Source organism: Ailuropoda melanoleuca, chromosome 3 (assembly GCF_002007445.2).
Source record: "Ailuropoda melanoleuca isolate Jingjing chromosome 3, ASM200744v2, whole genome shotgun sequence".
Taxonomy (NCBI): domain Eukaryota; kingdom Metazoa; phylum Chordata; class Mammalia; order Carnivora; family Ursidae; genus Ailuropoda; species Ailuropoda melanoleuca.
The window spans coordinates 58210591-58223145 of NC_048220.1; the positions used below are offsets into that span (position 1 = coordinate 58210591).

The 12555-nt window shown below is 36.0% G+C and overlaps 1 protein-coding gene across 2 annotated transcripts in view; it reads right to left on the reverse strand.

Moving 5' to 3' along the window:
* Window positions 1-12555, reverse strand: part of EDIL3 (EGF like repeats and discoidin domains 3) — a 407373-nt gene that overhangs the window by 174858 nt on the left and 219960 nt on the right. For both annotated transcript variants that reach the window (XM_019806447.2, XM_011232960.3), the window contains one exon: window positions 2526-2639. In XM_019806447.2, the coding sequence (XP_019662006.1) occupies window positions 2526-2639 (114 nt within the window). The remainder of the gene's footprint in view (window positions 1-2525; window positions 2640-12555) is intronic.

The window sequence follows — 12555 nt, forward strand, 5'->3', positions numbered from 1 at the left end:
TGGTACTGCAGCATTACTGTGGCAGAATGTACTTTCTTACTCTGGATTTTATAACAATTCTAAGAAGTCACACAAAAAAGCAGAATGGATATCCCTAGAAACCGAAACAGTAGGGAGATTAAGGATCCTTAAATTATTATAAACTCTTGCAAATCAATACAGTAAAAACAAATACGCCAATAAGAACATATTTTACAGTGTATCCTAAGTGACTCTTTCTGATCTCTTTGTTAGGGCATGGAGATGAACAGAGCAAACGGGAGAATGTCAGAGCGTATGATAGATCAAGAAAGTCACTACTGCATTCATGTTCAAAGAGGAGTCTGAGTTTAATTATAAAGATTATATAAATATAAAACTAAATCAAAGAAAACAAAGAAATTTATTAAACATAATAGCAAGACACTAGACAAACTGGTGACAATTAAGTTCAAGGCTATTTCAATATGTCTTTCCATTATCAATCAAGTTTCTTTCTTTTAAAGGGTATTTTTAGATGTGGTCATCTCCACAAAATCTCTGATGGAGAGACAGAATAGGCTCCAGTCATCAGTTTCAACATCTAGTTCACATCCAGGTCTCCTTCCATTTTCAACCTGTAGGCAACTGACTAGTTGCTCCTTGGCCAACAAGGAGGGTAAGGGCATATAGATATACACAACTTCAAGACCTAGTCTCTTGTCCCAGGGTGCCTACAACTTCAGATCTCTCTTCTTCTTCAGGGCATTCAGAGAGCTAGTGCCTGACCATCTCAGAGTGATGCTCATGCTAGGCGGGGTTCCCATGATATGACCCCTATTCAGGGTTCTCCTTTTAGGAAAATGGGAAGGTCTCATTTTCCTGTTGCTCCCCTAGCCAGGCCTCCTATGGGTCATGTTCATAGCCAGGCATTGTTTTAAGCTCTGCCAAAGTTCTAGTACTGTCTAGAAGGCACTTTATTCTGGCACCTGATGTCTGTTTTGGCTGCATGAAAATCAAATAGTCACTGATATTAGTTTTTTGGCCTTCATCATCTTAATTAAATGTTCATTTACAGATACCGTGGGGTGCTTTTTAGTACAACTTTCAGTGCTAAGTAGGCAGCCATCTGCAAGTCCCATAAACAAAAGAAAAAAAGAATGCAAGGACCAGTTGAATCTGAATTAAGTTAACTTACTGCATGGTCAGTTAAATGCTTTACAGGAAGGTTTCTGGGTTAACTGACTGGGTGGCCACTAGTCTATTTGGTTGTATGATCAACTTGCTTACTCAGGCTGTCCTTTCCTTCCATTCATCCATGCCTGAAGGTTCCTAGGTCAACTCATAATTAATGTCTTCTCCAATTATTTTTAAGCTTAGAAAATTCCCCCCCCCCATCCAAATTAGTGACGTTTTTCAGGTTTAGGGTAATGAGTACTCACAGATCATCATTTTGTTTATACACATAACCCAAATAAATCCTTAAGTAATTTTCTCTGTTTTATTTTATAAACTATCCTTGTCAAAGGGAAAGGAAGAGAAGGAAAGTAACATGTAAAATTGTTACTCTGGCTAAAAAGGAAGGAGTATGTGTGTGTGTGTGTGTGTGTGTGTGTGTGCATGTGCATTCATGAGCATGTGTAAGAGAGAGAGGAGGTGTAGTGCACTCTCGTGTTTATCTCATTCAATTCTATCTGAAGAGATATCTCAAGGAAAATACATTGGAATGGGAGTCACAAGTCCTGATTCTACATTCCTTCTAGTCCTGCTTCCGACACTAACTGTGAGAGCCTGGGCAAACCACATAGCCTATGTGTCTCAGTTTCTGCATCTGCCTTCTGAATTTGCATAATGTTGTAATGCTCTAATAGTATAATATACATCAAAGCAGTAGTGCTATGGAGTTTCTGTAAGTGTCCAATAATTACTAAGCTATATCATTATTGTTCTCATTAGCATGTATTTATACCCAATTCTGGTTTCACCCCAATGACTATAATCCTGTTATACCTTCTCCTAGTTTTTGTTTCTTTTGGAGAAGAAGGGTTGCTTTTTGCTTCTTTGTAAACATTTCAGGCAAATTACTGTCCTATCGTTTGATATATCATCACAAGACCCTACTCTCTTAGGCTTCTAAAAAGACAAATAAACCATGCGTGAATTTCTTGCTAATGTGTACGCCAGCTCAATACAAATCCTCCTTTTGTATGTGATAGAGGCTATCAGGTTAGAGTGCCTTGAATTTATTGTCTGAAGCAGAGTAACCACTTTGGTGGAAATTTAGGTCATGCACATACTCAAAAGCCAAAGTGGGATTCATAAGAGAGATGCACTTGGATCTCTGCAGAAATGCTTTCAGAACAGAAGGTGGCCACTCCTATGCCTAGCATGCACTGAGATCTATCCTGGAGAGTATATGTATATTAATAACACTAACAACAACAAATATGAAATGTGCCATAAATTATGAACTCTAGAAGCAAATTATATTGATTTTGACCCAGATTCCATAATAAATGGAGGCTATGCAAACAACAACAAAAATACACACATATATGAATACTTACTGTATTGACAATTTCTTCCCATGAATTCACCTGGGCACTCACAGGAATAGTTAGCAACAAGGTCTGTACATATTCCACCATTTTTGCAAGGCTCAGCTTCACATTCATTTATGTCTAAGGAAAACAGAACAGAGAGAATGAGAATTATTGGTGAAAAAATGATTAGTTACTGGATGGTTTTAGGCCTTTCAAATAAAACAAAATCTAAGTAATGCAACTACTTTTGAGTGTTTGTGAGTGTGTATATGTGTATTAGGTCAATAATAGAAATAGTGCTTAAAATCAACAACTGATTAATGATCAAGTACAAACGGAATTAAGAATCCAAATGAAAGACCAACAGAAGAAAACCATTTCTCCAATCCTGAAAATAAATATGAATAGTGTGGGGGAAATATTCAGTGTATCTTTAGAATTAAATCAAGCAAATTAACCCTGATAGAGAGATGAATTGATATCACTTACAAGATCTAGAAACCTCCCCTGCAGCAACAACTGCCAATTAACACTGTCTCATTTCATCTTAATTCATTAAAATTCTAACTGACAGAGATGTTTTAGTTTCTAAATAGTTTGCCTTTGATGAATCCGATGAGAAGCAAATTAGAGTTAATAGCTAAAGCTCGTTACATTAAGTATAATAAATGTAAATGATGATCACTTCCTAATCTCATTCAAGGGTTTCTAAAATTAGGATGACTAAAGGGACTTACCTTTGATATACCATTATTATACCTCATGCAAAATCATATGAAATACAAAACATTCAGTAAATTGTACTAATTTCCATGCTAATTTTGGACAACAGATACAATGGATATGATTATAAATGAAAAAAGAAATAATGACTAATTCAGTCAAATATCCATCACTGATACACATCATTCCCTCTAAGCACAGCACCATGCTAAGTTGCGTGGTGGCTAGTAAGGTAGAGGATAATAAGCAACTGCTTTCCATCACTTTCTCTTCCTATCATCTACTTCTATTGAACTCCTTCTCCGCTCTTATTCCCACAGCTCCTTACAGACCTGAATAGTGTTACCTAGGAATTGTCTATTTATGTGCCTTTCACCCTCTCACCTAGTTAAACTGCCAGCCCTACAAATGCACCCCCTGTCCTTCACTGTTCTTTTTATCTCCATGAATGCCACATGCTATCTAGGAGATCACTGGTACCACAAAATGTTTCTTGATACAAATTTCAACAGATGATTAGAAACAGTGGTGCAGACAATCTAAACAAATTGTTTCAGATGTGTAATGTACCTTCTGATACACTACAATGTATCAAAACGGTATTCTGAAGTTCTGGGTTTTCATAGTGCTTAAAGCATTATGATCATTAAATTACCCCTTCAAGACCAAACAAGAACAAAACACTAGAAAACCTCTATGTTGCCCTTTCTTTTAACGCTTTTCTTCTAAGCAATGTCTCCTATTGGTATCAGAGTTGGTTACCCTCTCATTTTAAGTTTGCTGTGAAGTTTGGTCTAAATTTTCTCAGGCAGGTGATGACTTTCTCTGCAAAGCCATCCTTTCTGGTTTCTGGTTGACTGTCACAGTTTGAGAGTGGAGACAATTCATGACTATATTCAGAAAGAATCTAAATAATTTGAGTATTTTACAACATCAAATAACAGCATAAAATCAGAATCCGATAATCTCTAAAAATAATTGTATGCTATAAAATCCGACAAACTCCCAAAGACTTGAAACTAAAACTCTAAGAAGGAAGGAGGGAAGGAAAGAAGGAAGGAAGGAAGGAAAGAAGGGGTCATTTATTCATTATCTGATGAAATATTTAGCTCTTTTTAGTTTTAATCAAAATTTCACTTAGTCTTGATTTATACTGGACTAACACGCAAAATATTTTCATTATGTTTTGAAAGTGGCACAAACATCACTGTGCTATTTATTTTATAGTCAGATGAATGTAAGGTAATGACAATAATTGGCTACTTGGGAACTATGTCTTTCCCTGCATCATATTGACTACAATCTTTCTTTTTTTAGATGAGAATATATCAATGGCTAATGAGAAGTTAAATCTTCATGTTAGAGAATGCATTGCCTTATTTTAGAAAGTTAGACATAACAAGTTATTCTTTTATATACTTATGAGGAAGAAACTGAGTATTGATGTCTGAAGACCACATAGGGAAATATAATTTGATCTTAAGCTTTAATTAAGATTAAGGACAGATGGAGATGGTAGTGTGTTTTGAAACAGGAAACCAGAAAATGAGTCACAACTTTGAAGAGAAACGTTCATGGTATGATGGTGCATCTGGGGACACAAGTAGCCAGCCTGTCTGGAGCATAGAGTGGGAAGGGGAGAGCTGAGACTCTGAATCCGAGGATGTAGACGCGGCCAAATTATGATGAACCATTAGTGACAATGGAGGGAACTGTGCTTAATTTTTTGGCACTAAAGACTTGGAGCTGGATGGGAGGTTATCTTCTGTACCCTTGTACTTTAAATAGACCTAGTGAAGCCAATATTTGGGATAGAATTAAGAAATGAATGAAGGAGTGGAATCCAAGATCTATAAAGAATTTCTCAAACTCAATACACGAGAAACAAATAATCAAATTAAGATTTGATTATTTAAGATANAAGATCTACAAAGAATTTGATTATTTAAGATAAGATAAGACAAATTAAGATAAGATATAAGAGGCAGAAGATATGAACAGACACTTTTCCAATGAAGACATACAAATGGCTAACAGACACATGAAAAAAAGTTCAAAATCATTAGCCATCAGGGAAATTCAAATCAAAACCACATTGAGACACCACCTTACGCCAGTTAGAATGGCAAAAATTGACAAGGCAAGAAACAACAATTGTTGGAGAGGATGTGGAGAAACGGGATCCCTCTTACACTGCTGGTGGGAATGCAAGCTGGTACAGCCACTTTGGAAAACAGTGTGGAGGTCCCTTACAAAGTTAAAAATTGAGCTACCCTATGACCCAGCAATTGCACTACTGGGTATTTACCCCAAAGATACAGATGTAGCGAAGAGAAGGGCCATATGCACCCCAAAGTTCATAGCCACATTGTCCACAATAGCTAAATTGTGGAAGGAGCCAAGATGCCCTTCAACAGGCGAATGGATAAAGAAGATGTGGTCCATATATACAATGGAATATTACTCAGCCATTAGAAAGAACGATCACCTAACATTTGCAGCAACATGGACGGGACTGGAGGAGATTATGCTAAGTGAAATAAGTCAAGCAGAGAAAGACAATTATCGTATGGCTTCACATTTATGGAACATAAGAAATAGCAGGGAGATCGGTAGGAGAAGGAAGGGAAGAATGAAGGGGGGGGGTAAACAGAAGGGGGAATGAACCACCAGAGACTATGGACTCTGGGAAACAAACTGAGGGCTTCAGAGGGGAGGCGGGTGGGGGATTGGGATAGGCTAGTGATGGGTATTAAGGAGGGCACATATTGCATGGAGCACTGGGTGTTATACGCAACTAATGAATCATGAACACTACATCAAAAACTAAGGATGTACTGTATGGTGACTAACATAACATAATAAAAAAATTTAAAAAAAAAGAAATGAATGAAGGAAAGCAGAACAGAGAGACCCACACAGGATTCGATGCTGACAGGTACAACATGTATTTCATGTAAGAGGCTCTAAGTGTTTTCTCATTTTAATATTGAACTATGTATCATGAGTAAAACCAAACCCAGCTCTTGCTGATTTAAAACATTAATAGAAGGAAGTTTTCATAGTCAATGATGTGAGAAGTATCCAGAGTCATTTTATACATCTGTAAGGATATGCAGGCACTATTGTTCTTTGCTTCCTTATTTCTTTCAAGTATTTACACAATAAATATTACTTAGCACTGGTGAATGTGAATCTAATACAGACAAATCAACCTTTGAACCTTCTAGCCATTTGATCATCAGGCCAGATCTACCATCCTCTATAAAGGAAATTAAGTATATCAGAGTCTAAAATAAACAACAGTCACCCTTCATCCAGAGGTTAACACAAGGTAGAATGAACTGGAATTGTATTTGCTGAAGAGAAAATGCTTTATATCCATGCTCAATTTTGGGGTAAAGAATGACCTTTTATTGCTTGTGCATTTTTCAATTTTTCAAACTAAAAAAAAAACTACCTTAAATCTATTATTTGTAAAAATACAAATGTTACATTAAAGGAGTTATGTACTTTAACACAGTAGCCGAAAGGGCAAAATACTTCTGCATATGTACACATCTAGTAACATGTAGACTCAGATAACATATGCAAATTACATGGAAGCGTTTATATATTAGTATAATGCAGGGTTCTTTTAGCGGTGAAGGCTATTTGCACTGTGATTAACACTGCAAGCAATCAAAATGGAAACAGACCTCAATTTGAATAAATCATGTTTAATTAAAGACTAGATATAAATGTTCACAGACTATAATGTAATGAAATGAAAATTAAACATCTTTGTAATAAATCACATACATTTCTCTTTGTCATAGATCATTATCATTTCCAGAAAAAAGTCCTCATCTATTCCAAATATAGTGAAATACACTACATTCTTTTATAACCAAGAAAAATTTGACATAGTAGTCCCCGTACAAGATAGGAATTTCCATATTTGCTCATATTTTCAGTTCATTTATAATATTAATACCTATCATTTTTGGAGGTTTTTATATGTATGTTTAAAAAAAAACAGCCTCATTCAGAATTGGATTTTATAATTAAGACAACCAGCTGAATTCCAACCCCTCACTCCAAAAGCACAAAACTGCTACCTACCATCCTGTCTGACTGAGGATAATGACAAGAGCTGAACATGGATTTCCAGATATAAACTCATGATGCTTTTTTTGTGTGTGTGACAATTAAAAAGCAAGATAAAGGAAGAGATGAGAGAATAGATAATTGGTCACAATAGCATGCATTTCTTTGAAAGAAAGAGGTGCTCTACAAGGATTTCCAGGCCCTTTGCTCTGTTGTAACTAAATACACAAATTCATTCATACTATATGCATAACTTAGACTCTGTACCTTTATCATTATGTTGCACTTAGCCTATCTTATATGGACTTATAAAGATGTGTTGGTAGTCTACCGTCTTTGGCTTAGGTTTTTACTAATAGAAATACTATCAACCTATACACACTTTGGAGACTTCACCATAAGAACACTCTTCCAGGAACTGACAAACACATATTCATAAGATCACTTTGAGGACTCATGACCTTATACACAACTGCATCCTGAGAAGTGTTCAGTTAGTCCTAGTCTTTTTTTCTGGATCTTTGTCAGACCCATCATTATGCAAATTATAGCCCTAAAGCCCATGTAAATGACTTTGGAGTGATAGGTTGTCAAAGAATTTTTGAAAAATCAAAATTTTATTTGCTACTCCCTTTTTTGAGACTTCAAAAAAAATGGCTTCCCTGGGCATAATTTCTTGCCACAGAAACCATGTCGCTTCTTTTCAGATAATTATATTTTAATATTCAGGAATCCCATTCTTCATTATAGACTCTACCAGCTGGCAAGAGAAGAAATGGAGATTTCTGGAGTCTAATTCCCTGGGACCTCCTCTGGAGACTTTTAAATTTACTTGATTAACTAAATAACTAATTAATTAATTAGTTTCAAATTGTCTCACATTTGTAATTTGTAAAGTAGGAGCAATAGAAGGTCCCACTTCCTGGTCCATCAGTGTCCCAGGTCATCCTTGAGTTTACCCAGAATCCTCAGGTAGATTTTGTAGCGCAACAACATTTAGTTGCCAACCTGGCTTAGAATATTTTGAGTACTGACCACCATTTAGAGCAGGTCATCCACTTCTTCTTGGGATGGAAATCTATCTAACCTCCTCTTGAGTGGAGACAAAGATAACTTAATCCAATCATGAAAATATCCTTTTCATCTCCCAAGTACATCCAGGCAATGAACATCAAGAAGGAACAACTACTTTTCAGGCTGAGCACCCTTATTTTCATATATTAAAAGGACACCATGATAAAGTCCTTATTTTTACCTTTGCACAGACATCATTTCTCTACTTCCTTACTCCTTTCCTTTAGGCTGTCTTTTCTCTTGCAATATTGTTATTGACTGTTAATTAGCCAGCAGAGCCTATTTTCAGGAGCCTGCTGTTTTTGATCCTAACAACCCATCTTCCCTAGGCTCCCCATTAGCTATTAAGTATTCTCGAGACCTCCTATGAGTGACTGACTTTTAAAATTTGACCTTCTATTTATTCTTCTTATCTAAAGTCTGTGGTTTTTCAATTTCTCTTTTAAGTCTAAATAAATTATGATGAATTTCTAGAAATTCTGTTCTCCCACTCGGATACTGAATTAAATTATGCCATAATCAGAATTATCTGTAGGATTTCCCAGTCCTTTCTGGGCCCAGTTCACTAGTAATTAATTTTAAAGTAGCAAGTTAAAATCTGAATTCTTTAATCAGAACATATCACAAACCTTTTTATAACATTGATAATGTTATTCACTTACCTAGAACAATAGTGTAAAACAAATAAACATAACCAAGTCTAAGAGAAATTTATCCCTCCCCACTTACTAACAAAGATCATATTCTCTGCTCATTTGTATCCTGACATCCTAGCATTTATTCTGAGATCTCAATTTAGATGCAAAAATCTTTGCTACTAGTATCCAGGTAGAGTCTAATTCTTCAGAAAAGCCCCATTATTCCAGTGGGGCTTTATTTCACTTATTCAGATATTTGGCTACTAAGATAAGATAGCTATTCTAAGGTACTTGTAAAATAGAAACCATGAGAGACAGAAGAAGGGTTGGGGGAGGGGTAATCACGAGGGTGCTATACTTCAAATATTTGAAGCCTTGAAAAAAAAATCAGAAATAAAACCTATATGAAAAACATACAGTAGAAGCCAAAAAGAACCAAAGTCTCTGGTGAAAATATGGACCAAAGAACAACCTATCTCTAAGGACATTACCTCATAGGCATGCAGCAGAGTAACTTACCTTGCAACAGATATTTGTTGATTGGCAGAAAAGAAGTGAGAATATTAGAGACCTGAAGAATTGTCAACTGTACCATAATAGCAAGTGCCTTAATTGGGGCAGGTGTATGCATGCCTACTTTAAAGAGATTCTGTTAAGGAAAATGAAGTTAGGACAAGCCTTGTTTTAAAAGCTAGAACTTTAAAAAATAAATAAGTAAATAAATAAATAAAAACTAGAACTTTAATTTTATTTTTTAAAAGATTATATTTATTTGTTTGACAGAGAGAGAGACAGAGAGAGAGTGCACAAGCGGGGGGGGGGTGGCAGGCAGAGGGAGAGGGAGAAGCAGGCTCCCCGCTGACCAGAGAGCCTGATGCAGGGCTCCACCCTGGGATCATGACCTGAGTCGACGGCAGACGCTTAACCGACTGAGCCACCCAGGTGCCCCCAAAACTAGAACTTTTAAAACATACCAGTGCAAAGGCTCCACACCAGAGGTCTTGATTTAAATGGACTTGGGTGTAACGAAGGGAGTAATATTGTTTATATAGGAGTTCAGGCAAGTGTAAAAGCAGAGTTGACAACCCACCATGTAGAAACTTTGCCCATTCATCTATCCATCCTTAGTTCTTTGTTATATGCTAAGAATGAAAAGATTAATATATCATGGCTTCTTATGTTTCTCAAGGCTTTTACATTACAGTAGGTACTCAAAGAAATAATCCAGTTACAGTAAAAAGTGACAAGTATTCTAACAGGAGAATAAATGCACAGTTTCTCAAAACTTTAAATATCAATAACTAAACCAGTCTAGCAGGCTAGGGAATGTTGAATTTTAGAGGAGAAGTCTAGCTGACTGGGGAGAATACTTCTGGGTTATCTAGAGTTATAACTAATTACTCTGTAAAGTCATTTTTCTAAATTAATATGCATCTCATTACTCTACAGATCTGAGAGTTCTTTGCTCCGAGTATGAAGTCATATATTTCCTAGCTTCCTACTTTTATTATGGTATGTTATCATTTATATATATTTTCATATTTATGATGCTTTATGCAGAGTTAACTACTTTGTTCTGTCACCTGCATGTCAAATTTGTTCACTCGGAGTTCTCTCTAGGTTTAGTGGTCAAACTGATGATGAGCTATTTTGGATTTTTTTTTTTTAGAATGAGTAATCGGAAACTCATAACTGGCTAAGATGAGGTTTATGCTGGAAGCATAACTATGACTCATATGGTTGCCTTTACCTACTTATTCACTCACTTATTTATTCAGTCATTAAAATTTTGATGAGCACCTTCCATGAGTCAAGCCATAAAACATATGACTGGATACATCAGTGAATGGGGATCAGTTCCTTTTCTAAAACATCTCATCTTCTGTAATTCCATTCAGAAGAGAGATAATTAAAATAAGATTGTGAAATACGTGCCCTGTACTATTACACATGAAAGGTACTGAAATCACAGAACAAGCGTGGCTTTGCCTAGAGGGGATGTGGAAGACTGCTGACAGAAGGTAGTGTATGCTTGGTGCTTACAGGGTGAGCAGGAATTTTTTTAGTGGGAAGGAATATAAAAGAAAACAATGTTTTCAGAATGAACTGAAACTCTTAAATGTCTAGATATGCACAGGGACTATGTGTGGAACTACTATGGATGGCAGTTACTAGGTAGTGTGGACCAGATTTTTATTGCCCTACGAATCAAGTTAAGGAGTCTGAACTTCAGTCCTCGGATACTGGGGAGTTAATAGAGAATTGAAGAATGTGAAAGGGGGAATGGGATTGAAGAGATCCTTATTTTAGAAAGCTCTCTAGAATTTCATTACTAGGAACATTTTGGAAAAATAATTCAAAATGTCAGATGTGGAGTCCATACTACTCAGACCACATAACATGATGGTTATGGCCATGTATGTTTAAACATTTAGTTTGGTGTGAAACTAAACATACAAACTCCCTAATACAAGATGCCTATGCAATGTCTGCCTTATATAAAAAATAGTTTATATGAAATTCAAATTTACCTGGGCATCCCATATTTTATCTGGGAATCCTGTTTGAATTGTCAACTAGAATGGGATTTCTCCACATTTGCTTTCTTTCCTTTTATATAAGCACTTTAATTTTCAGCATATGGTCATGCTTTCCATTTTGTACATTCAGCAGACCTCAAGGAAAACTACCTGCAGTGAAAAATTATTATTGCCAAACGAGTCTTCCTCAGGCTTTTGCTAACATTAAATCTGTAGCTTGCTTTTTGCAGTGTGGTTCATAATCTTTAGAGTTCGGAATTACCTTTATGTAAGCCTCAGTAATACAAATATGAACAAACAACACTTCAGGATGACAACTGACTGACAACGAGTATATCCACCTCCTTGTAGTAAGTAAAGAAGATTACTTACTATGTGCCAAATATTTGTCTAAGCATTTTTATGTAACATGACACCCTCGTGGGCTAGTGGACGTAACTGTTTTACAGATGAGGAAATTGACACATTGAAAATGTAAATAACTTGCCCAGAGTCACACCGGTGGCAAAATTGAGATTAAAACCTAGAAAATCTGTCTCAAGAATCTATCCTACTCACCAGTATGCATCACCCCCACTGCGAAAAATTAGTAGTCCCTCTTCCTCCTCACTTCATACTTGCCTTTGGGGTTCCACTCTATGTGCTGAGGACAGAGATCGGATAAGGTATGGTCCTTGATCTCAAAATGTTTATAATGTCCTAGGAGTAATATTAGCATCAATGCTCTAGGTCAAAGAATCCAATCCTAAAATCTCAGTTAGGAATACATTTTTTCCCCCGGTTCCTTTATTTCTTTTAGTAATTTTTCTCAAAATCTTAAGTGATTTGGGCTTAATGGGCATCTGTTCTAATTTTATTCCTCTCTATTTAGAAATAGATTTCTTTGGCTCTTATATTTTTTTATACATGCCTTTTAACTTTACATTCAGATGAAAGAAAATGTTTTAGTTCTTTCTTTATAGAAGGCATGGATATATTTTATACCTGTAC